Source organism: Anomaloglossus baeobatrachus, chromosome 4 (assembly GCF_048569485.1).
Source record: "Anomaloglossus baeobatrachus isolate aAnoBae1 chromosome 4, aAnoBae1.hap1, whole genome shotgun sequence".
Classification (NCBI taxonomy): domain Eukaryota; kingdom Metazoa; phylum Chordata; class Amphibia; order Anura; family Aromobatidae; genus Anomaloglossus; species Anomaloglossus baeobatrachus.
Window position 1 is genome coordinate 198840581 of NC_134356.1, and position 27405 is coordinate 198867985.

A 27405-nucleotide genomic window follows, 5' to 3' on the forward strand; every position below is an offset into this window, starting at 1 on the left:
CAGGTGTGGTGACTGTGGAGACCAGGTCATCTGGCGTAGCACCCCATCACTCTCCTTCTTAGTCAAATAGCCCTTACACAGCCTGGAGGTGTGTTTGGGGTCATTGTCCAGTTGAAAAATAAATGATGGTCCAACTAAATGCAAACCGGGTGGAATAGCATGCCTCTGCAAGATGCTGTGGTAGCCATGCTGGTTCAGTATGCCTTCAATTTTGAATAAATCCCCAATAGTGTCACCAGCAAAGCACCCCCACACCATCACACCTCCTCCTCCATGCTTCACGCATGTAGAGTCCATCCGTTCACCTTTTCTGCGTTGCACAAAGACACGGTGGTTGGATCCAAAGATCTCAAATTTGGACTCATCAGACCAAAGCACAGATTTCCACTGTCCATTCCTTGTGTTCTTTAGCCCAAACAAGTCTCTTCTGCTTTATTGCCTGTCCTTTACAATTTTCAGAGTCATGAAAATAAAGAAAACTCTTTGAATGAGAAGGTGTGTCCAAACATTTGGTCTGTACTGTATATATACAGTATATACAGTATATATAAATATGTACAAAAGTTCAAATCACCCCTAAAAGTTCAATTTATCAAAACATAAAATAAATTAAGCCAATCAGTAAACAGCAAAAAAAATCAAAAAGCCAGAATTACGGATTTTTAGGTAGCTGCAACATTCCAATATAAGGTAATCAAAATTATGTATCTATCCCAAAATGGTATTAATAAAAATGTCAGCTCAGGGCACAAAAAACAATCCCTCACACATTCTCAGATCCTGAAATATTAAAATGTTACGGGTCTCAGAAAATGGGGACTCAATTATTTTTTTTTACAACTTTACGATTTTTTTTTCACCATTTAAATAAAATAAACTATACATGTTTGATATCTAATGTATGTACGCGTTCTGACCTGGGGAATCATAGTGACATGTCAATTTTACTGTATAGTGAACATGGTAAATTAAAAAAAAAATAAAAATTGTGGAATTGCACTTGTTTTTCCGGTTTCCAGTGCATTACATGGTGTCATTCAACAGTTCAACTTGTCCCACAAAAAAATAAGCCCTAATAGGACTATAAAGAAGGTAAACTTGAAATATTATAACTATGAATGAAGGGGTAGAAAAAAACAAAAAGGAAAAATAAATGTAGTAAAGGGGTTTTAAAATAAAAGGAAATAGACCTAAAAATAGACTTGTAGTTGAGCCTCCTTACTTCATAGTCTAGGGTATCAGAAAGGTCTATTCCCAGGTGATGTAGGATAAAAGACGTTAATATTTTATTATCTCTTGTGATACGTGAGATCTAGAAGGTAGGTTCAATGAGAATTGTATGATTATTGCTTTGGAGGTAATTTGAGTGTTATCACACCAGCCCAATTCAGTTATACAGCCCATGCTCTCTGAATACTTGCTCTGTACTTATCATTTTCTCACCAGACTCGTTTTTCTCAATGATGTCTACCACTTGACCAACACGCAGGCTGATTTCTGTGCTCTCCTGTTTATCGTATGGGGCAACTACCACATACTGATCCAAGACTAAGGGGTCAGCCGATGTAGAATCTCCACCTAAGCAAAAAGACAATATACAAAGCATTGTAAATTGCATATTTCTTCCTAGCATATAAATGAACTTAGTAAAAGATAGAAAAGCTGATAAGCCAACCTCCGAATTTACAATTTACAGATATCGTCTCATTATCAGTAAAAATATATTTTACAAATCACCATAGATTTCCATAATTAGTATGCTCTATGCAACATTGGGGCTTGTAAAAATTGTGCTAAATATGTAATTATAGTAGCTATCACAGGTTAAAAGTAAAGTTCTGATGTTATAATCTTTATTCACCACTAGAGGGCAGCACAATACAAGAAGTGCCAAAGCATTTCTTCTAGAAGCAGTGTACCCAGAATCCACTCAAAAGTATAAATACAGCATCCCACATCTCACATTTCTTGCTGCCATTTATAGGGAATCTTACACCTGGTTTCTGCAGCCTGAACCTCAAGCAGGATGAATCTGACAATGGCGCCATTACTGTGATCTTAAGTATGAAGCTTTCCAGCCATATTCCAGATTAAATAACACACATGAGCTTTATTCAAACATGAATTAAAAAGACATTCCCGGTACATCCAAATAGGTTTGTAGTCATCCATCAATAAGGACTAAGATTTAATGAGTAGGAAATAAAAACATATTTGAGTGTACCGGGAATGTCTTTAATTCACTGATTGGCTGCAGTGGTCATGTGACATAAAAATGCTGCATGACCACCAGTAATGATATCCTAGGGGGGATTGTCCAGAGGCTGACAACCTCTTTAAGCTATATATTCTTCAAGATGGTTGAAAATATCAGAATTTCAATCATTTTCCTTAAATTTGACAAATACAAATGACTAGATTAGTTCTAACACCTCTATTTATATAAATAAGTTTAAGAAACTTACCAAGTTTTCTCCGCCCAATTGGCTCACTGAAGGAGAAAAAATAAACAATTATTCTTACACATAGTGACTCTGTATTGGTGTGCTCTTATATATAAACAACTAATATAACAAATAAAATAGGTTTGGTGTCAGAATGAAATCTGAAATGGATAACAGTACAATTGAATGACCTAAGTTGTTCAAATAATAGTCAAAGAATGTGACCCAAAGACAGTTTGTATTATCTGGGAAAAGTCAAATGAGTAACTAACATAGTCCAGGTGTTTGCTTAAAGGGATTTGTTCACTATTTGGACAACCCCTGCTCAATCCGTATGTTTCCCCCATTTAAACATAATAAAACATATACTCACCTCCAGTGTCGGCACAGTTACAGCGGTGTCAGTACTTTCTCTCCAGGGATTGCGTAACACCTTTGGGCGTATTACATATATCCGGGGGAAAAGGTAGAGCAGTAGCATCCACTTCCTCTGGATGTAAGTGATTTGTCTGAAGGTGGGGAGAGGGAAGCAGCTGCTGATTGGCTGTAGGGATCGCGGGATGTCACACTGCTACACAATCCCAGGAGAGCGAGTGCCAACACAGTAGTAACTGCACCGACACCGGAGGTGAGTGTAATTATTATTATTTTAAATGGAGGAAACACATGAATTGAGAAGGGCTTGTCCGAGTAGTAGAAAACCACTTCAAATCTTGAATGATTGATGAGTAAAGTACTGTTCTAAACTTAGCTTTCCTATGTACTGAATGAAGGAGTACATATACTGTATATTAGATTGACATCCACCAAACCTGTTGATTTTGGACAACTATTTTATGTGTATTGGTGTGTCACAATTCTCTCACTATGGCTGAAGTTGAAGGAAATAAGGGTCAGGAATGTGGGATTTCAACATAGCTGACCATTCTATTATCAGAAAAAGAAGATTTTGCAAGAGGTGTCTGACATTGGCTTATTCCCTTCTGCAAAGATGTCTCATCTCAGGCAGAGGTCAGAAGCAATTCGTGGGAGGCAGCACAGTTTCGGCAGAAGGATACAAAGAACTCTACATCTAATAAACTGGCCAGCAGTGGTGTGACAACCATGAGCCTGAAGGCGTATAGGGCCTGTGCCATCATAAAGCATACCCTGATCAATCCAATGGCAGAAGCACAGCAGAGAGAAAATTGCCCATTTACAACATACTGTACATCACAGGCTGGTAGGATTAGAGATAAGTTCCTTTAGGTTGCTATTAGTGATGAGGTGACCCAGTTTGTAAAAATCCAGATCCACATAGTTTCTAATTTACCAGAGTGCCGGGCCCGGAAATCTCAGGGAATTCAAGGCATTGATCCAAATCCGGCAACTTGGGAAATAAAAAAAAATAAAGGAAACATGAAGAAAATAAGAATGAAGCAAGGGCTTCATACTTGCCGAGGCTCCGGTGTGGCTGTAACTGCTCTTGCGAAGGCCCATTCACTTCCGGGGCAGCTCAAACCTTTACTGCATATATATTGCTTGCCCACCCAGCGCCGTCTGTGATTGGTTGCAGTCAGAAACGCCCCCACACTGAGTGACAGTGTCTGATGCTTTTAATCACAGGCACTATCTTGAGGTCTATATCGTACAGTAAAAATAGATAAATAAAACAATTGGCGTAGGATTCCCCCCATATTATTATACCCAGCACAGATAAAACATACGGCTACCGCAGTGCCCAGCCATGCACTTATCTTGGCTGTGTATTAAAATAGGAGGAACCGCATGCAGGTTTTTTAAATTATTTAGATAAATCATTTTTTAAAAACGTTGTGCAGCCCCCCCAATTTTGATATTCAGCCATGATAAAGTCTGACAGCTGGGGTTTGGTATTCTCAGGTTGGGAAGATCCATGCTTATTGGGCCCCCTACAGAGGCCCAAAATTGATACATCCATTAGATGTGACAATCCCAGCACTTTACCTGTCTCTTTCGATTGCCGTGGTGCGGTGGCAATTGGGGTAATAAGGGGTTAATCGCAACCCAGAGCTGCCACTAAGCCTCAGATTAGTGATAGGGAGGGTCTATGAGACCCCCCATTACTAATCTGTAAGTGAAAAGAAACACAAACACTGAAAAATTTCTTTATTTGAAATAAAATACAAAAAACACCCTCTTTCACCACTTTATTAACCCCCAAAACACCACTGCAGGTACAGCATAATCCACATGAAGTCCCACGACGATTCCAGTTCTGCTACATCTGAAGCTCACAGCGAGTGCCACAGAACATGACAACCCGCTATGGACTAGGCAGAGCCTAAGTGAGCAGAACGATCAGCGGTGACGTCACTCAGGTTAGCTGCAGCCACAGCTGGAGGTTCCCACGGCCCTCCACCTGTGACCGCAGGTAATCTCACATCAGTAAAATCAGTGACCTAACCTCAGGTGGGGTCACTAAGTTTAATTAAGTACCCTGAGGAGCTTAAGTTTTCCAATAGAAGCTTCTTCTTCAGGAAAGGAACCACAGTACTCTGGTGGTTCCTTTTTCTGAAGAATGAGCATTTATTGGCTTTGAAATGCAAAACCAATTATCTCCACTGGTGTGTCCTGGATCTTCCTTTGGAAAGTCTTCAGCAGCAGCACAGAGTGAACAAGTCTTCTGTCCTTTTTCTGCATTTTCCCAATTGAGAACACAAGTGCTCAGCCAAATATGCAAGTATGTTGGAGCAGGGCGGAACAGCTACTGGTTGAGCAACTGATTAGATACACTACAGAGGTTATAGCTACACCTGTAGGACTGGTAGAAGTATGTGGTTTGGCTTAAAATAGGCGTTAAATCAAATGCATATGGCAGATTGTGTTATGGGATAGTCCAATGAGAATTTATTAGACCTATATACCGTAAATCTTTTATATTCATTACTGCTAACATTTTAAAGCTAATGCTTTGGGATGTCAAAAAGAAATATTTAACCTTTAGACTACAATTCAGTGGAGAAAATATCTGTCCCTCCTGAGCAGGAACGAAACTTAAGCCTGCACCAGAACCATTACAAGAAAATCGTATCTAACAGCCCCAACAATGCTTCTTCACATCCAAGTGTGACAATTGCTAAAAAAAAAAAAAAAAAAAAGATTTGACAGAAGAAACATATCAAATATTCAGTGACAAATATGAGCAGATTTTCTCATTCCAAAGATTATATATAAAAATGCTTCTGGTTATGATTCTATTCCACTTTTAATATGTGATAATGGAATAACTTGTGTTCAACATCAGTTTAATGACAAGTTTTTAGCCAAAAGAAAGAATCCCCCTCCTTTGGATCAGCGCTTTGCCTTGATTTGCAGCTGTGTCCTTGAATGCAGCTATTTTCCTAGACATGGAGCTCAGCAGGGTTATACTGAACAGCAGCCAAATAGTTTATACTTAATATGCTCCACAAATGTCCATAGGCTTCCATTCATATTCCAAGCTGTAAAATGTGTGAAAGCTCTTAAACTAAAAGGATAAAAACGCTGAATGGTGACAGATGATCTGCTGTAGTGTACATTTTCCTTTGCGCACATTAATTGAAGTAAAGCAATGCAGGATTAATGCATCAGTTTGTCCTTTTGGCCACATATGGCCTTGTACACATTTTCAGAACTGACTGCAGTAAGTAACTGTTAAGAGCCAGAGATGTGACCAGGGACAAATCAAGCAAATCTAACAACCTAAAATTTAAATCTATTCAGCAGTTACCTACGGCTAAACACACACTTGCTGGAAATTGTATGGTACAAAGCCACACGATTAGCACCTGTCAGAAGAAAGCATCAAAAACCACAGAGACACATTGCTTTAGGAAAAGTTCATTATGACACCACATGTAAAAACCATAGAGAAAAGTTATGGACACCTTTGACATGGAAGCTAAATATTTTTACATATGTTAATGGTTACTTTTAGTTAAAATGTTGAACTACATTTCCGGCTGCAGTCTTCATTGATTTTCGGACCCCCTGGTGTGCAGTGTGCAACGTGCACCTAATTTCAGATTTTTCTCATATGGGTTTCTTCTATCCAGAAATATATGCTGAAATGTACAGGAAAGAAAAAGGGAAAAAACATGGTGCCTCCTAGAACAATAAGTTTAGGATGGGGATGTAAGCTCAGGATAGCTTGAAACCCACTGCAGAACTGCTCACTTTAGGAGGTTGTGCAGGGAGCAGCCATAATACTGGGGGTTCAGCGTACATCCATAAACATCTGAGTGTACTAGGAGCCAGCTGCCGCAGCATCAACGCGACTGCATGATATAAAGTCTGGAAGAAAATAGTGAGCCTTGAGCTTTACCGGTTGAAGAAGACCAGGATGCAACTAGAAGCGCACTCAAAGGGATATAGACTAAGTGCATATTTTATTGTTAAAAAGTTACTCAAAGGTAAAAAATTATAAAATAGGCATGAAATTGGATCAAGCGCCCTTTAGTTTTTTGATTATGGTCATATATCCTCATGTTTCATGTCTGCTTTCACTCTACCATCTGGTTTTTACTTTGGACTATTTATAGTGATTTTCTATTGCACACTCTTTAAATGAGGTCTGGGATCACTGTACTTAAACTTCCTGTTATCCGAGTGTATATATTGTAACTGGTGAGTAGGTTCCCTGATGAAGATGCTGGTCTGGAGTTGAAACACATTGCGTGGACTCTTCACCTCCAATTCTATGCCTGTTTATATGCTGTAGATCTGTATTTCAAAGATGCTGTTACCTTCACTTGCATTCCTATAGCAGCATACGCTTACCCCTGGAGTAAAATTCCCTTAATCTGCTTTCCTCTCTATCTACAGCCTTTTTTTATACTCTCCCTAAAAATGAAAATGTTTCCCCTCCCAAAACGTAGATCTAATTTGTACGACCTCCTTAACCTTACTACTGATATCTCTAAGGCTATGTGCCCACGTTGTGTCGAGGTAGTTGCAGTTCTAAACGCATCCTCTGGCAGAAATGTTTTTTGCCAAAGTTGGTTTTGATCATAAAAACGCGATTAATACGCGTGCGTTTTTACCGCGTTTTAGCCACGTTTTTAGCACGATTTACATGCTTTCTCATTGCTTAAACTCAGATGCGTTTTGAACATAAAGACACTGCTAAATAAAGTTTATACATACAAACACTTTGAAAAAAGGAAAAAAAAAGGAAACAAATATAATTATGTATATCAAAACGAACATACCGTAGTTATATTTAATATAATTATAGCGGTTTTATACTATTTATGGCTAAAATATCATTAAATTAATATTTTTAATTATTTTAATTGTCGGACTATGTGTGTATGTAAAGGGACATATCATTCCATTATTTTGATGTCATAAACGCATGCGTTTATGTAGTCCAAAACACATGTTTTCTGCACCTAAAAAGCATTTAAAACACTGGAATTTTGATGTTGCTTGCTTTTTACAACTTCTCATTGACTTCAATGTTAGCAAAACGCAGCCCAAATGGCAAAAACAATTGACATGCTGCTTCTTTGAACGCTGAGTTTTTGCCCAAAATTATGCAACTTAAACGCAGCATTTTGAACAGCAAAGTGCGGACAAGAAATCCCCATTTCCCATAGACTTTGCTGGAAAATCAAAACGCATGAATTTTGGCATTAAAAAGGTGCAGTTGAAAACGCTGCTGAAAAGCAGGTGAAAACGCATCGTGGTGGGCACATACCCTAACATTGAGAGAAGGGAGCCAAAGAGCAGGAAAAGCCATCAGAGCCAGGAGCAGATGTTTTGTGTCAAGGGCAATACACCTCGCCTCACTACACATCCCCAATAAAGCAAGGTGTATGGTCCTGGGTCTAGTCTGTTCAACAAGCATATGCTTGCGGCCATTGGTCTCATCTCCTGGGTAATGTAGAAGTCCTTATACTAGCCAATCCTCAAACTGACAGCTGGCATACTAGTCTGCATACAGACAGGTCCCTTTTTTCTATAACTGAATGTTTTATTAAGTTTTTAGAACAGATACAGAAAAAGTACATGGATGCATAGATATGTCTCACAAGCTTGTTAGCAATAACTGTAAACCAGAAATCAGTATACACATTATCCACTAATACACTGAAAACAGGGAATATGACAAGACGAACAATACAATACTAGACAAGGAAACATACGGGAGGGGGGGATGGATTGGGGAGGGTGAGCATATCAGGCTTCAATCAAGACCGTACTTCTCTGTTATTCTTTGTTGGCCCAATAAGTGTCCCAAAGTGACCAAACACTCTCAAAAAGATCTACTGTGTTATTTGACAGGGCAGATAAATACTCCATCCTTCTCACATCTTGGATCTGAGATTGGAGATCTGTAAGTGAGGGTGGATGGGCCAACCTCCAGTTACGGGCAATCAGACATCTAGCTGCTGTGGTCATGTGTAACAGTAACCGCTTCACTCTTTTCCCCAGCTGAGCAAGTGGTATATTTAATAAATAGAATTTAGGATCCAGGGGAACCCGAAGGTTAGTTACTTTATAAATAAGAGATTGCACCAACCTCCAGAAACACTGGATATTGGGGCATACCCAGAATATGTGTGGTATGTCTCCTCCTGTGGCTCCACACCTCCAACAATTGTCAGGTATAGCTGGGTTTAGTTTATGTAGTAGTGATTGGGGTGTGATACCAATACATAAGTAATTTATACTGATTTTCCTTATAGACATAGCATGAAGATGTCTTAGAGGCCGTATCCCAGATCTGCTTCCACATACACAAGGGAATGGTCTCACCAAGGAAATCTTCCCATTTCCTCATATATGTATGCCTTTGCTTGTCTTCTGGGCATGGGGTTATTAAAATACGATATATATCGGAGATGAGGCCTTTAGTAGAGACCCCAGCTCTGCATAATCTCTCAAAAAGTGTAGGGATAGAGACTTCCAAGGAGGTAAAAAGGGAGTGCATCAGGTGTCTAACTTGTAAATACCGATATTGGGAATTGCCTGGGAGATTAAATTTATCAGCTATGGTGGCGTAGGGGAGAAGGACTCTAGAATGTGCGTCTACTATGTCAGCAAAGCAAAAGAGTTTCCTGTCAAACCACGTTTTAGTCGCTGTACCCTGCATACCGTCTGGCATTCTGGGATTAAAAAGAAAAGAAGTCAAGGGAGAGTGTTCAGATTTAAGTGGAAACTTTTTGACACAACAGTCCCATATCCTCTTCGTGAAGGTTATAGGGCCTAGGGTATGTGGGTCAGGCTTATTAGATGAGGTGCCCCAAAGGTAGGAGTTAGGGTGTATTGGGGCTAGCCATAACTTCTCTATTTCCATCCATCTAGAGAAGGCACTGCGATTAGACCATGCAGGGATGTGACGTAAATGTACTGCCCAATAGTACTTAGTAATATCAAGGACCCCCAGGCCTCCTCTCAGTTTACTGTCAAATAATGTTGTTTTCTTGATTCTATGTCTCTTATGGGCCCAAACAAATTGAAGTATACTAGACTGAATGTTGCGCAACTCTTTGTATGGTACACACACCGGAAGGGTCTCAAACAGGTAAAGTAGCTTTGGCAGAACAGACATTTTGACTGCAGAGATTCTTCCAAACAGAGACAATGGGAGCTTGTTCCAATTGAGCAGGAGCCTTTTTATCTCAGTAAATAAACTAGGATAGTTCTGCTGGTACAAGAGCTTATACTTAGATGTTACTTGTATCCCCAGATATGTCAAGGATATGTTTTTCCATTTATAGTTGTAGTTTTCCTGTAAGGAGGAGAACCGCACCTGTGGAATATTAAGAGGCAGAGCTTCCGTTTTGTTCTGATTGACCTTATACTCTGACAACCTTCCAAATTGTAGTAACAAGGAATGCAAATTCGGGAGGGTGATATGTGGTTGGGACAAGATCAATAGGACATCATCTGCATATAGAGATAGCTTAAACTCCTTATCTCGTACCATTACTCCACTTATATTAGGGTCATTGCGAATAGCAGCAGCCAATGGTTCAATACACATGACAAAGAGAAGGGGGGACAAAGGGCATCCCTGACGAGTGCCGTTGTGTATTTGAAAGGGTTGAGATGTGGCATAAGGAAGCCTGACCGAAGCTGAGGGGCATGAATATAGACTTTTCAGGGCAGTAATAAATGGACCCGAACTTCCAAATTGATGCAATGTTTCGAACATGAATGGCCACCCCAGGCGGTCAAACGCCTTCTCCGCATCCAAACTAAGAAGGAGTGCTTCACTCTCTGTCTTATTAACAACCTCTACTAAGTCAATGATCTTCCTGGTGTTGTCCCCCCCTTGCCTACATGGGACAAAACCCACCTGGTCTTTGTGTATTAGGTGAGGAAGTAGAACTGAAAGGCGTAGAGCTAGTAGTTTAGTAAAGATTTTCAAATCAGCATTAAGGAGTGCTATGGGCCTATAATTGGCACATTCCATAGCATCCTTCCCAGGTTTGGGTATAAGCGTAATATATGAATGTAACATACTTGTGGGTATAGGGGAGCCCGTGAGGAAGCTATTAAATAATTTAACTAAATAGGGGGTAAGTCGATCCGCAAACGCCTTGTAGTAGAAGTATGTCAGACCGTCTGGACCCGGTGATTTTCCATTAGGAAGTAATTTAAGCACCTCTCCTACCTCTTCACACGTGATTTCTTTTTTCAGTGTGTTTACAGCATTCTTAGTAAGGGTAGGCAGCTTACTCTGCTCAAGAAAGGAGTGGATTAGCTCCCTCTGTTTTCCTGGGTCTGTAGGAAGAGTGCTGGGCAAAGAATACAATCTTGACAAATAATCCTGAAAAATCTTTGCAACTTTAGTGGGGTCATAGAACGTATTCCCTCCCAAATCTCTCAAGGCATAAACGGATGAGTTCCCCCTATCCTCCCTAAGTTGGCGGGCTAAAAGGGAGTGAGATTTATTTCCTTTGTCATAGTATTTATGCTTTCTATAAAGTAGCAATTTTTCTGTTATATTGACTGCTAAGTCTTTCAGTTGGGCACAAGTCTTTACTATAGCTCTAAGGGTACGTATTGATGGGTTAAGGGTCATCCTATTTTCTAAGTCTCTGAGACTTTTAAGGAGCTGATCTCTCTGATATAGTCTATCTTTTTTGATGCGGGAGCTTAATGCTATGCATTGCCCTCTAAAGACGGCCTTATGGGCTTCCCAAACAGTAGAAAAATTGGGCACTGACCCCTCATTGTTCTCAAAGTATTCCATCAATCCTGCTTCCAGTTTGTCTCTCTAGGAAGTTCTCTTGAGGAGGGACTCATTGAGCCTCCAGTGGCAGACTCTTGTACGTTGGGTTGTCTGATCTAGGGTGAGAGTCATTGGCGCGTGGTCTGACCACGTTATTGCACCAATATCCACTTTGCCCGTCAATCTAAGGGCCTGAATGTTGCCAAAGAAAAAATCGATCCTGGTGTGTGTACCATGAGGGGGAGAGTAGAAGGTAAAGGTTTTTTCTGAGGGATGTTTAACTCGCCACAAATCAAATAAGGCAAACCTGCGGATCAGTCTTCGAAAGGCAGCTGTCAATTTACGTTGAGACGGGCTCGACAATTGATTGTTAATGGTCAACCTGTCTAAAGAGTCAGAGAAAATAGTGTTAAAATCTCCACCCACAATCCACACTGAGGGGGGAAGGCGTGTTAATTTGAGGAATACCCGGTTCAAAAAGAGGATCTGGGAGGTGTTAGGGGCATAAATGTTACACAAAAGGATTGGAACTTCCTTATATGTCCCTTGTAAGATAAGGTATCTACCCTGTGGGTCTGCCAGGGAGGTAGTAACTTGAATGGGACAGGTCCTTGATATCAAAATCGCCACACCGACTTTTTTCCTTTCCTGGGAGGCTAAAAAAATCGTAGGGTAAAGGTGTTTAGCGAAATTGCAGTTCCCGTTGAGATTCAAGTGCGTTTCCTGCAAGAAAACCACATCAGCTCGCTGGGTCCGCATCTCACCTAGTGCCATTCGCCTTTTAATGTTTGAGTTTAAACCCTTAACATTTAGTGTTAAAAATTTAACCATATTTTAAATTATAGTAGTATAAAGCAAAATTAGCATTACATACAAAGGCTAACCGGGTATTGCCCATCTCAAACTTGCCTGACGGCCCATGATGCATGGCTCTCAATGGGGTACAGAAGATTCCCTCACCACAATCAGGGTAAACACATAAGGAATGGTAAAAGACAATGACAAAACACATAACATATAGAGCATAACATTTACATGTCACAAATGTTACCAGAGAGGAGTGAAGCCACAGGCGAAAACCTTCACCTCCGCTTCCGTCCTCCCCGGTCAGGGTCAAAGAAGAAAAAATTGGCATAACTTAAAACTTTACCAATATCTAAACCCTAACCTCCTATACCAACTCTTCCGTAGGAGGAACCAGGGTAACTCTAACCCTTAAAGGAGGTTTGTAGCTATGGACACACTGCTATCACAGTCAGTGTCTAAAGCTAGATTCTAAACATCTAAGAGAGGGGAGTATTCAGTTCTCACCGCCCTAGTAGCAAACCAATGCAAATGGTATGAGGAATCTTAACCAGATATATCAATATCAAAAAAGAAAAAGAAGAAAGTGAACAGCTACTTATGAAAGAAAGGACCAACCAAAGTCCTTATAATAAATCGGGGAGGGCATGAAACCACCCCCCAAGGGGGGGACTGCAGCCTGAAACCAGAGACTCAAACTCAAGTTCCTAGAAGAAAGAAAAAATAAAATTGTCATCTCAGGTCGGAGCCGGTCGTGCCTTAGGCCGTGATAAGGGAGATCCCCCCTTAGAGTCCACTTGTTGCCAGACCGGACGGGGTGGATTGGATGGCATCTCTAATTCCCAGTCTACCAGGGAGGGTGAAGGGATTCCCAGGTCAGTGCAGAAGGCTGGGAGGTCCTGAGTAGAGCGTAGCACAGCCGTACGACCATCTTTTGAGGCTATCAGGGCAAATGGGAACCCCCAGCGGTATCGGATGCCCTTATCTTTTAAGGATGCAAGTAGTGGCTGCAGATGTCTCCTTTTCTGTAAGGTGATCCAAGATAGATCAGGGAATAATTGGATCCGAGCCCCTTTATATTCAATTCCCTCCGAAGTACGGGCTTTGGCCATGATAGACTCTTTTAGTTGGAAGTCATGGACACAGCAAATAATGTCACGAGATTGATTTTGAGGCCCCCTGGGGCGTAATGCTCTAGGTGCTCTGTCCAATTTTATCCTTTGAGTTGTAGGGCGCTCCAGTACAGTGTTGAATATGGTTTCAAGTATGGCATGAACATCTTCATTACCTGTAGCCTCAGGGACTCCTCTCACTCGGATATTATTACGGCGCCCTCTGTTGTCTAGGTCCTCCAGATGTTTGTTAGTTTCACTCAGAGCCCGAGCATAAGAAGTCACGTTCTTTTGTAATTTGATGATGTACTGTCTAGTGGTATCGTGATCCCTTTCACCGAGTCCACTCTATAGCTAGTAGCCCAACATCTTGGCGGATTGAGTTAATCTCTGACTTACAGGTTTCTTTTACTTCCAAAATCAGGGATTTGAAGTCTTCCTTGGTAGGAAGGAGATCCAGATACTTTTTTAATTTTCTGTGATCAAAATGGTGTTCCATATCTCCCGGCTCAGATTCTGATGGGGAGTCGCGTGACCCTCCTCCGTCTTCCTGTTGAGACACTAAAGCAGACAGTGAAGGCGTAGAGTCTAGGTCCATATCCACGGAACCCGACCGCGTAGTTTTATTTTTCGCTTGATTGCTTTTATGGGTTGATTGTCGTGACTTTGGTGGCATGGGGTCACTCACAGCACAGTCTCTCTTAGTAAGAAACTTGTCTAGAGGGGTCACAAATGACTGCCCCCCTTTCAATCTGTATGACCAGCTTGGACCTCTTCTCCTCCTCACCCCAGCCAGATCGTCACCTGGTCTGTACAGTGTATTATGTCGCCTTTCAATATTGTTTATTGATGTAAGACCGTTAAAATTATAGTTGTTCACTTATGTCCTCTATCTGGGCGGTAAGACAAGCCCCCCTCTACTCAGACATTATACAGGGGTGTACATCTCTTTCATGGCTCCGTCCCGTGGAAATCTCTTTGCAGCAAGCTATTATTCCAATGTCCACAAGATGGCAGCAGAGTACAATGCAGAAAGTGAGGGATTTTTCTATATAGAGAAAAGGCGGGCTCTGAAAAGACAATTCTGCAGCACTGCCCCGAATTTTCTTCCTTCTCCCTTCTTTACTTATATCATGGAAGAGGGAACCGAAGCACCCCTCTCCCTGTACTGCCACAGGATCAGACTTGAGCCCCCAGGTCAGGACGTCAGATAGCTGCACCGCAGCTCTTCTCCACTCCACTCAGGGCCCCAGACTGCCGCCCCTCACCGCTGCCTTCAGAGCACCTGCTCGTTTCCCTCCTCCAGACCACTGCACCAGCTGCCTCAATAGCTCCACTCACCGCACCCCCGCTCCAGGACTCCCCCTCCGCTGTGTACGTTCACCAGGAGACCAAGTCTACTCAGGGTGAGTGGTGTCAGTGTTCCCGTGCTCTGGGGGTCTCAAGCTGCTGCTCCTCGCTACTGCTCCCAGGGCATCTGTTCGCTCTCCTCCTCCAGAGCACTGCCCGATGTTTGTAAAGGCACCGCTCACTGTGATCACGCTCCGGGACTTCCCCTTCGCCGTGTGTGCTCACCAGAGATGCAGGCCTTCTCAGGGTGAGCGGTGTCGGCGTTCTTCCTCCTTCTCCCAGTCCGTTAGCTCTCCCAGTTAGAGTCTCACGTCGGTAGGGATCCCCCAAGTGTCACTGGGTGCTAAGTGCAGGTCCGGGAGGGTCACAGGAATCATTAAACTGGAGATCTCCACCGGAGCCGAGCCACCATGCGACTTTCCCGCTCTGCGTCCAGGCCACGCCCCCCCCAGACAGGTCCCTTTTAAGTCACCATCTATAAATTCGATCAGTCTTCATTTTCTTGAGGGGATACAGGTAAACATTAAAAAAAAATGCTGCAGGACTAAAGTGAGAGAAATGCCAAAAACAATCCAATTCTCCAGCAGTGGCCATGGAAACTTAAATATGGTATTAAAGAGAACCTGTATAAATGAACAGGCAATGTAATAATGTTTGTGTTGAGTATTCTAAAGCAGAGTCAATCTAGGCAGCAGCGGTCTGCTATGTTTCATGATCAAATTCATATATCTGTTTTTTTCTCATAAAAAAAAAACAAACAGTTTTTCATCATTGTGATGGGTCTGGTTTTCATTCACATTGGTGTGTCAGGTTAATAGTGTTATGGAGATGCCAAAGCCTCAGCACTAAAAAAGAACCTGCTAATACTATTTATGCACAGAGGTACATATACTATATACATACATACTATATATGCACACAGGCACATATACACACATACTATATATACACACAGGCACATATACACATACTATATATGCAGAGAGATACATATACTGTATGCACACATACATATACACACACACAGAGATACATATACACAAAATCACATACCGTATACTATGTACACAAAACACAGGCATATACACATACTATTTATGCACAGAGATACATATAATGGATGCACATACACACATCATATATACACTCACATACACATATACTATATATATATATATATATATATATATATATATCCAATAAGTATATACTCACCTATCTGTTTCTTCATAAGTTGCTGACGATCCGTGAGTTTGTCTTGCTCTTCCTCTCCTGCTGTAGATGTGCAGCCTCCATCTTCCCGCTGCCACCTCAGCTCTGCCTCTACTTTTGCAGAAATTGGCTTCACAAACACATCTTTAGGTATCAGCTCCTCTTTGGCTGCAGCCTCCATTCTCTCCTGAGTGGTGAGTGCTGGCATCTTCTCCCCAGCGCTCTTGGCCGGAAGAGGGGCAGAGTGTCCTGCAGAGCACTGAGCAGAGCTGAGAGCTGCAGGGAAGCATAGCACGGGCCTCTTGCTGGTTTCGGGGTCCATCGGAAGAAACGTCAAGCGCAGGCACAGGGGGAGAATGAGGAAGTATGGAGCGAGCGCTCTGCTCCATTCTTTATGATTGCTGTGTGCGATGATGTGTGAGGGGGCCCCCTTGATTCATGGGCCCCATAGTGGCCATGTGATCTGCCACTGAACAGCGCAGCTTCTCTCTCACAGAGACGAGCCAGCTGCTTCTCTGCAGGGCGGGCGCTGGGCCCCTAACCCTGCCACACCCGGTTGCAATCGCAATCTCTAAGACCGCGGCTGTTACGCTCCTGGTGACTGTAATTGCTCCAGGACACTGATGCATGACTTGAAGATGATAGCTCCCAATAGAAATAAATAAATTTAATTTTCTCCTGGGTGCCGCACTTTTAGGATCTGGGCACATCCATAACATCATTACCTGCAGACTAACCCTATATCTGCAAGTTAAAAGTGATATCGGTCATGACTTGTTCCCTTTAATTACTACTTCTACTTTTAATGAATACATATGTTGGTGGTATATAAATGAATATTAAAAAAATGTAAATTAAAAGACACATATATTTGCTTTTGTTTTGTACTACCTAAGTTGTTTTCAGAGGCAAGAGAGGCTTCTGCAAAAGAAAAATCCTAAAAGACGTAATAAAAGGGAACATGCACTTAATAGACATAAATGAGAGCGACTTAGTGCTGTTCGCCATACACATATATTAGCACTATACAATACCCAGAATTCTACAACCATTGGCTGTAAGCTCCCACCAAGAGAAAGCCAATAAATTAGACGCTGTCACAAGGACAAACTCAAGGTCTTTTTAAGATTAGCATATCCAATTGCAGTTGATGAATTCGTTGTTAAACTTTCAATGAAATATGGCAGAAGGTCTGGAGGGAATAATGCAGTAAAATGTGAGGCAGGATTAAAAAAAAAAAGATTGTAAAAGACACCATCATAATATTGCAGCAAGTGGAAAAAAAGATGCATGTCTGCAGTATTTGCAACGTTACAGAATAGTCTTAAAGGGAATCTGTAAGCAGGTTTTTTCTTCCTCATCTGAGAGCAGAATGATGTAGGGAAAGAGACCCTGATTCCAATGATGTATTACTTAGATTACTGGGTTTATCAGTTGTGACACAATCAGATGAGCTTTTTAGCAGAGCTGTGTACATTGTATATAGATAGTGAGCTGCTTATCATAGCAAGGAGCATTGGCAGACAAGGGCTCACACGGGACCTAGTCCGGGCAGTGATAATCTCATGATGATAAAATAGTCATTCTATCTAATAAGTGACAGCTGAAATTTGTGTCTCAGTGCGTATATCCTGCCTTCTGATTAGTAATACCTTGCTTAAAGATTCCCTTTAAATTTAGCAGAAAAACAAGAAATATCTATCTTAGGATGGGGTTAGAAGAGAGTATAGCACCCGATGCGAGGGCATCAAATGTGATATCCTAATGACACTCGGTTCAGGCTCTGCTGTGAACATAAGCTGAGTGTCATTATCCTGGAATCCGATTCTCTTACAAGCGAGAACCAGAATACAGGTGCATAGAAGAAGGGGAGATTAATCTTTCCATAGTCTCCATCGTCTGTCTCGTACTGTGCACAGATGTCATCCAAGTGCAGACCGATGTTTCATATGCACCCATAGACTTGTATTGGTGCACGTGATCTGAGACACATTGCCAATCACAGCACAATTGCTTGTCTCTACTACAAATACAGAAGGAAGATTTCTGCTACAGTAGGCTGATTTATAATCGCCTACACTAGAGAGAAAGGTAACAAAAATGGAAAAAGAATATTGGGATACATACAGTTAGGTCCAGAAATATTTGGACAGTGACACAATTTTCGCGAGTTGGGCTCTGCATGCCACCACATTGGATTTGAAATGAAACCTCTACAACAGAATTCAAGTGCAGATTGTAACGTTTAATTTGAAGGTTTGAACAAAAATATCTGATAGAAATTGTAGGAATTGTACACATTTCTTTACAAACACTCCACATTTTAGGAGGTCAAAAGTAATTGGACAAATAAACCAAACCCAAACAAAATATTTTTATTTTCAATATTTTGTTGCGAATCCTTTGGAGGCAATCACTGCCTTAAGTCTGGAACCCATGGACATCACCAAACGCTGGGTTTCCTCCTTCTTAATGCTTTGCCAGGCCTTTACAGCCGCAGCCTTCAGGTCTTGCTTGTTTGTGGGTCTTTCCGTCTTAAGTCTGGATTTGAGCAAGTGAAATGCATGCTCAATTGGGTTAAGATCTGGTGATTGACTTGGCCATTGCAGAATGTTCCACTTTTTTGCACTCATGAATTCCTGGGTAGCTTTGGCTGTATGCATGGGGTCATTGTCCATCTGTACTATGAAGCGCCGTCCGATCAACTTTGCGGCATTTGGCTGAATCTGGGCTGAAAGTATATCCCGGTACACTTCAGAATTCATCCGGCTACTCTTGTCTGCTGTTATGTCATCAATAAACACAAGTGACCCAGTGCCATTGAAAGCCATGCATGCCCATGCCATCACGTTGCCTCCACCATGTTTTACAGAGGATGTGGTGTGCCTTGGATCATGTGCCGTTCCCTTTCTTCTCCAAACTTTTTTCTTCCCATCATTGTGGTACAGGTTGATCTTTGTCTCATCTGTCCATAGAATACTTTTCCAGAACTGAGCTGGCTTCATGAGGTGTTTTTCAGCAAATTTAACTCTGGCCTGTCTATTTTTGGAATTGATGAATGGTTTGCATCTAGATATGAACCCTTTGTATTTACTTTCATGGAGTCTTCTCTTTACTGTTGACTTAGAGACAGATACACCTACTTCACTGAGAGTGTTCTGGACTTCAGTTGATGTTGTGAACGGGTTCTTCTTCACCAAAGAAAGTATGCGGCGATCATCCACCACTGTTGTCATCCGTGGACGCCCAGGCCTTTTTGAGTTCCCAAGCTCACCAGTCAATTCCTTTTTTCTCAGAATGTACCCGACTGTTGATTTTGCTACTCCAAGCATGTCTGCTATCTCTCTGATGGATTTTTTCTTTTTTTTCAGCCTCAGGATGTTCTGCTTCACCTCAATTGAGAGTTCCTTAGACCGCATGTTGTCTGGTCACAGCAACAGCTTCCAAATGGAAAACCACACACCTGTAATCAACCCCAGACCTTTTAACTACTTCATTGATTACAGGTTAACGAGGGAGACGCCTTCAGAGTTAATTGCAGCCCTTAGAGTCCCTTGTCCAATTACTTTTGGTCCCTTGAAAAAGAGGAGGCTATGCATTACAGAGCTATGATTCCTAAACCCTTTCTCCGAATTGGATGTGAAAACTCTCATATTGCAGCTGGGAGTGTGCACTTTCAGCCCATATTATATATATAATTGTATTTCTGAACATGTTTTTGTAAACAGCTAAAATAACAAAACTTGTGTCACTGTCCAAATATTTCTGGATCTAACTGTATTGGAGCCTCATTTTTAAAGTCAATCACCTTTTGCGTTGCTATACATAGATGACCCAAGATAATAAATGAACTAAATATATAGGCAATGGTGTTGTAGTTATTTATGTCAAATCCTTTTCAAACGGGGTACATAAAAAATATGGCCATGCAAACTATACATATAAACACGAGTTATAAAATATCTTGTAAAGAAAGCATTAATACCTTTCTTAGAGAGAAACTGACCCAAAAAGGCAAAGTTTGCTTATTAATTTGTGTTTATCAGAGATACTGTTACTGTAAATGGCAAATATCCATGAAGTATAAAAGCTCTAATCTGAGTAGTAAACGACCCAAGCTCATATGAAAGGACCTTCCAGTGCTGAAGTATAAAAATCTAGACCTACTGTGTATCCCCGAAAATGAGCCCTAGCAGGAAATTTCAGCATTTTCAGCATTGAAGTATAAAAATCTAGACCTACTGTGTATCCCCGAAAACGGAATTTTCAGCATTTTCAGAGTCATGCTTAAATATAAGCCCTACCCTGAAAATAACCCTTAGGCACGGTTCAATAATGAAGTGTCCATGCAGCTAAAAAGTTAAAGAATTCTGCAGGACACTTCACTATGGAAAGCAGACACCCCCAAAAAAGATAAGAAAGAAGACAGAAGACCCCCCAAATCATACTTCCCAGACGCTGAATGGGAGGACCTGCAATGGAACGCATCAAGGACCTGTGGTGGAACGCACACCCTCACATATCAGTTCGCACACGCACACTTATCAGATCATACACCCACACACATCAGTTCGTACACCCACACACATCAGATCGCACACCCATACACATCAGATCGCACACCCACACACACACACATCAGATCACACATCCACACACATCAGATGGCACAACCACACACACATCAGATCGCACACCCACCCACACACATCAGATCGCACACCAACACACACACACACACACACACACATCAGATCACACACACACACACACACTCACCACATTTGGTGATACCGATTGCTTTTGGCCGGCAGAGAAGCTGGGACACAGAGGAGCACGAGGACCTGTGGTGGAACGCATGGAGGACCTGGGGTGGAACGCATGGAGGACCTGAGGTGGAACTCATCGATACGTTCCACCGCAGGTCCTTTAATGCATTCCACTGCAGGTCCGTGTGCTCTACGTCCCAGGTTCCTCTGCCGGCTGGAGGTAATTGGTATCATCATATGTGGGGAGTGTGTGTGTGTAAGTATGTATGAGTTTGTGTGTGCGATCTGATGTGTGTGAGTGTTGGCCAGTAGCAAGGGAGGACCGCGTGGAGCATACCTGCTGGCAGCGCCCACAGAAGATTGCAGGAGGACCTGGAAGTGACGCAGACGCCAGAGGTCTGGTAAATATAATTCTCCTGGGAAGGTGGGTCTGCATTTTTTTGGTTGGGTACATTTTCCCCCAACCATGTTTCCCCAAGAATAATCTCTGCCCCGAAAATTAGCCCTAGCGCATTTGGGACGCCCTAGACCCCAGGGGTCACAGGTAATTACATCAGCCACATACACACACACACCCAACCCCTGTGAGGTCACAAACATGTCACCCGATAGGGAGACCTGATGCCTCCCCCAGGGCAAGTGGAGCACACCAGGAGGGCGGAGTCAGGCGGAAAGACACGCCCACCGAGGAGACTACTGTCCTGGGGCAGGAAGTTCAAGGAGACAAAGTTGAGAGTTGACAGTGACAGGAGGTGAAAGAGGAGAGAGACTGTCAGGGACCCAGGTTGGAGCCTGGGCCCCTTGGAAAACGTCAGGCAGGCAGGCGGTGGTGGCCGTCTGCAGGAGTACCGGTACAGCAACCGGCGGAACCGTACGGACCGGGCTTGGGTTGGATCCCGCCGGTCCAGAACCGGGGAGCCAAACGTGTACCGGAGCACCAAACAGAAGAAGGGTACTCAGACCCCGTCCTAGCTTAGGAGCCACTGAGTATAGGCAAATTGACTGATTGCTGGCCGGACCTCAGGGGTTCATCCACAACCAAAGTCCCGAAAGAAGGCAAAAGCCCACCGAGACCGGGTGAGCGCCACCGCCAAGGGCCAAACACCCGACGGGCCAGCGCCTGCGGGCAACCGAGGGCTCCTCCGGCAGCTCAACGACGGGGAGCAGGCTCCCACTGCTTAGGCAGGGGGGGGGGCCGAAACACAAACATTCAGAGGTGCACGGGAAAAGGGGCCACCATCAACCCCACAGGGGACCACAGCAGCCGGCCGCGGGGACCGACCACTACCGAACTTTGGTTTACCAGTGACTCAGTGTGCATTAATCGTGAGTACACCAGTGCCATCCGGGCACGACACACTACACCGCGGCATGGCGCCCTGCACCCAGACTACAACAACCACCAACCCTTACAGTCCCCCACCGGGCCCCGGGACACCCAGCCCCTACCCACGGAGGGGCTAACATCTCGGCTGCGGCCGTAACACCGATCCCGGAAGAGCCTGCCATTACCTCAGCTGCAGCGGTGGTGCTTCCCCCGTCACCACAACCCATGGGTGGCGTCACGACCCGTTACCCGACCACCATCCTCCCACCGCCTACTTCCTCTTTAACAAGAGTGACGTGGCCCCCGGTCCGGAGGTGCTCGTGCCACCGACAAACCCGAGCCCGGACCTCGAGCGGCTCGGCCCGAGCAAGCGGAGGAAGCGGCCGGGCCCCTCTCAGGGCGGTACACATTTATCGGGGCAAAAAATAGTATAAGACAGTGTCTTATTTTCGGGGAAACACGGTAATTGTCTGAAATCTCATTAATTAAAGTTCCATGGCTGAGCAACTACAGTTTATGCAATATTATTCAACATTTCACTAGTACATTCATTTACCAATTCTTCAATCAACTTCTTGAAATAAAGGTCCACTCTGTCTGCCCTTTCACACTATAGATGTCTGGAAACTTTAAAATACGATAGAGAAAATATAAATACATTTTCTGGAATCATCTAAGACAGCAATGGCTCAGCTTCACAGATCATTAAGTACTCATGAAAGTTTACGCAAGACACTGTGTTCCACAGATACTCTCATATGAAGCAGTATCACATGAGTACATTGATCTCTGCTGGGTTTGAAGAATGTGCTTATGGCTCAAAGTAATAGTATACACAGATGTGCACTAATGGATGGAACATCAATACATTTCTAAAAATATGTGCCTCTTATTCCTTAGACCGCATCTGTGTCAGGTAATCAAATAAGTTGTCATTGTAAAATGTTCACTGCATTTACATACGAAAGATGGAAATATACAGTACTCTTCAAAAGTGTTAGGTAAAAAATGCTGCAACGTAAGAATGCTTTCTAAAATGGAAGTGTTAATAGTTTATTTTTATCAGTTAACAAAATGCAAAGAGAATGAACAAAAGAGAAATCTAAATCAAATTAATATTTGGTGTGACTACCAATTGCTTTTAAAAGAACAACAATTATTTTATGTACACTTTCAAAGTTAGGGATTTTGTAGGATTAAACTCAGTATGAATAACCAATTTTACCAAACAGTGAATAAGATCACCATATTCATATGTAGCATAAAACACAGTCATTAACTAAAACAGAAACAGCTTTGTAGGAGGCTTAAAACTTGGTGAGGAACCATAAAATTCTGCTACAAAATTAAGGCTGTGAAAGTTAGGTTCATGCCAAAGGTCATACACCATGGGAAGACTGAGCATAGCAATAAGACACAAGGTAGTTATACTGCATCAACAAAGTCTCCCAGGCAAAGAACTCAATGCAGACTTCAAGACATGCTGTTCAAACTCTTGAAGAAGCACCAAGAAAATGGACAACATTGAGAACATAACACGCAGCAACTGGCCAAGGAAATTTAGCGCAGCAGATTAAATACACATTGTGCTTTCTTCGTATGAAATCGGAAGATAACCAGCAATGCCATCAGCTCAGAAGTCAGCAACCAGTGGGACACAGCTACATCCATCTACTGTTCAGAGAAGTCTGGTCAGAAGTAGCCTTAACTGAAGAGTTGTGGCTACAAAGGCATAGTTTTGATAATAAAATAACATGCTCTGTTGCCAGTGTAATGAGATAGGGAGTACTGCCTCTTACCTGATGGCATCCACATCTCTTCAATTCATTATCTGGCCTGGCTCAATGTCATTGTTGCCACGTGATACTACACGTGACGTTGCACAAGGCTGACTAATCAAAAGATGAGCAGTAGATGCCATCATGGCCAACGGAATTAGACATATGAATTGATTCTCACTATCTCTAATGGTGTAGGTTCTTTGAAAGACTGGGGCTGCATTACAGCAAATTAAGTTGGGAATATGGTATGGTTTAATGATGTTCTCAATGCTGAGAAACAAAGGCAGATATTTATCTATAATGCAAAAGTATAAGGGAAGTGTCTGATTGGCTCCAAATGTATTCTGCAGCAGGACGGTTCCAAACATACAATCAATGTCATTAAAGGGAACCTGCAAGGTGCAATATACACCCAGAACCAAGAGTAGTTCTGGGTGCATATTTCTAAATCCCTGCCCGCGGATTGATCTGCCAGTCCTTTGAAACGCAGAGACAAAATGCATAAATAATTGACATGCTGCATCTTCAAAAATGCAGCAAAAAAAAAAAAAATGCACTGTGCAGACAGCAAAATAGATATCTCAGACTTTACTGGGGAAACAAAATGCATGCATTTGGGTGCATCTTTGTGACCATAAAGATGCACCAAATTGCATCAAGAACGCAGTAAAAGATGCAGTTTACGGATCAGACCTAACTGCTCACCCTTCTTCTCGTGCACATTCACTGCTTTCCCCGCCAATCGGGGGCTGATATTCTCAGGCTGAGGAAACCCATCGTTATTGGGAGCCCCCAGCCTAAAAAACAAAAACAGCCTGCAACCACCCAGAATTGTTGCATCCGTTAGATGCAGGTAATCTGACTCCAGGGGACCTCAATGAACTCAGTGACATCACCTCAGATGAAGTCACTGAAGTCACATGAGATCAAGTTATCTGTGGTCACAGGTGGAGGGCCGTGGGAACCACCAGCTGTGGCCACAGCTAACCTGAGTGACGTCACCATTGATCGCATGGCTCATTCAGTCTCTGCCTGAAGCTCACAGTGGGAAGTCCTGTTCCATTATTGCGAGCTGTGACTTTAGATGTCGCAGAGCTAGAATTGTTGTGGGACCTTGTGTGGATTATGTCAGACCTGTAGGGGTGTTTTGGAGGTATAAAGTGGTGATAGAGGGTGCTATTTTGTCTTTTATTACAAATAAAGGATTTTTTGGTGTTTGTGTTTATGTACTTTCACTTACAGATTAGTAATGTGGGGGGATCTCATAGACACCTCCCATTACTAACCTAGGGCTTGGTGGCAGCTGTGAGCAGTCATTGACCCCTTATTACCCCAATTGCCACTGCACCAGGGGAATCAGGAAGAGGCGGGTAAAGTGCTGGGATTGTCACAACTAATGGATGTAGCAATCCTGGGTGACTGCAGGCTGATGTTTTTAGGCTGGTGTTTCCCAATAAGCATGGGTCTCCCAAGCCTGAGAATATCAGCCCCCCGCTGTCGGCTTTAACATGGCTGACCGCACGTCACTTTTGGGGGGACCGCACGTCACTTTTTTGCTACATGCGGTTTCTCTTATTTTGATACACAGCCAACAAAAGTGCACGGCTGGGGGCTGTATATATATATATATATATATATATATATATATATATATGCTGGTAGCATAATATGGGGGGACTTTACATCAATTTTTGTTAAAATGTATTGATTTTTACTGTACAATATAGACCCACAGACTGGTTCTGTGATTGGAAATATCACACGCTGTGAGGGGGCGTCGGACTTCAACCATCACAGATGCCAGTGGGTGGGGGAAGCAGTGAATATGGAGGAGGCTAATGAGCGGCCCCGGAAGTGAATGAGAGGCCGCAGGAGCCATTACAGCAGTGTCGGTGTCTTGGTAAGTATAGCGCGCTCGCTATATTTTTTTTTTATTTTTCTTTTTTTTTATTACCTGAGTGTACTGTATAAACAGGAGGTGTACAGCTGAGAACAATGATATTATATACCGTATTAACAATCGTTCTGGAAGTGCGTTCAACAGGCTGTTAAGTGACCACCAATTGCCCAGAATATATATACCCTTACATTCTGAATCAGCAGCTTTAAAAAAAAAATAAATAAATAAATCAAAAAAAAAAAATCATGTCTATACAGAAGATACACATTTTTCTTATTTTTAATGTAGACCCTAGAGCCCTTTATACATTTGTATTGGTAGTATTGGCTTATTATTATAAGTTCAATTACATTTTTTGACGGGTCATTCACTTCATATACAAACATAGCCAATATTATATATGAATTTAAAGCGATCTTGACATAAAAGTATATAGACATGTAGGTATGGATCTTTAACGGAAGAAATGTCAGTTACTCTTGGGAGATATAACGGGTGAGAGGTCACCTTCTAAGCTGTGAACGCAGAGGGCAAATGAAAAATATAACATGTCAGATAGTGCTATTAGCTAATGAAGCCTAAGTGCACTTAGAAGAATAAACCACATGAAGTGCAAGTTAGAAAGGGCATACAGGACATTTCAGCTCATCTTCCTTGGCTCTTGGCCATTCTCAAATTAAAGAGTAGGTTGATCATATATGTGTGAATTTCATCTTCTAAGTGGATTGCAAAAGTAGCATTGGAATGGTTGATCCTGCTAGGTGACAAAATCTGAGAAAGAATACACTGAAAAGTACATCTGTTTCATCAATTCCCATTGTGGAATTATTGGCTACACACTAATACAAATTTCATAAGTGGGCAAAATACAATGTTGAAATCACAATTAATATAAACAGAAATAATCAAACGCTAATAGCAAATAACAGGGTGCCTACACAAAGGGCCAAAATGAACACCTAGAGTGCCATTATGACACATTTATAGATCGAAAAAAATAAGCGGTGTATAAATTTACAAGCTATGGAAATTTACTCTGCATATATTTTCTTTACAACTATTTTCCAGCACTACGTAAAGTGTTATCATGTCCAAAATTGTTGGGTCAAACAAAAAGAACTCTTCGGTAAAGTCAAAGTAATTAGGGAAGTCCACAGACTATAATCGGTACATGAACATGAATAAGGCCTTACGGAGTGCCGTGACCTATATTTTGCAAGAGGTTGAAATCTGGAAGCTACCCTTTGGAAGTTATTTACATTAAAAGTTATATATTTGCAACCTCTGGCAAAGCTATAGAGATAGAAAAAAGATAGATAAACAGAATAAAGTAAAAAAAAAATCCAATTATAACAGATGAATTAAACAAATTGTATGGGGAAAAAAATTAAAAAATTAAGAAACTGCTTTTCTATTGTTTATGTGATCCATCTACTAGCTACTAGAGTGATAGTTTGACATTTTCTGCTCTATACAGTTCATTTCCCTGCTTAGTTCTATGTAGAGGCAAAAGATAAGG

General features: G+C 42.1%; 1 protein-coding gene across 2 annotated transcripts in view; it reads right to left on the reverse strand.

The window, feature by feature from the left end:
* SH3PXD2B (SH3 and PX domains 2B) overlaps window positions 1-27405 on the reverse strand; it is a 259726-nt gene that overhangs the window by 38831 nt on the left and 193490 nt on the right. For both annotated transcript variants that reach the window (XM_075344622.1, XM_075344621.1), the window contains exons 6-7: window positions 2466-2491; window positions 1444-1578 (exon numbers count right to left, since the gene is read on the reverse strand). In XM_075344622.1, the coding sequence (XP_075200737.1) occupies window positions 1444-1578; window positions 2466-2491 (161 nt within the window). The remainder of the gene's footprint in view (window positions 1-1443; window positions 1579-2465; window positions 2492-27405) is intronic.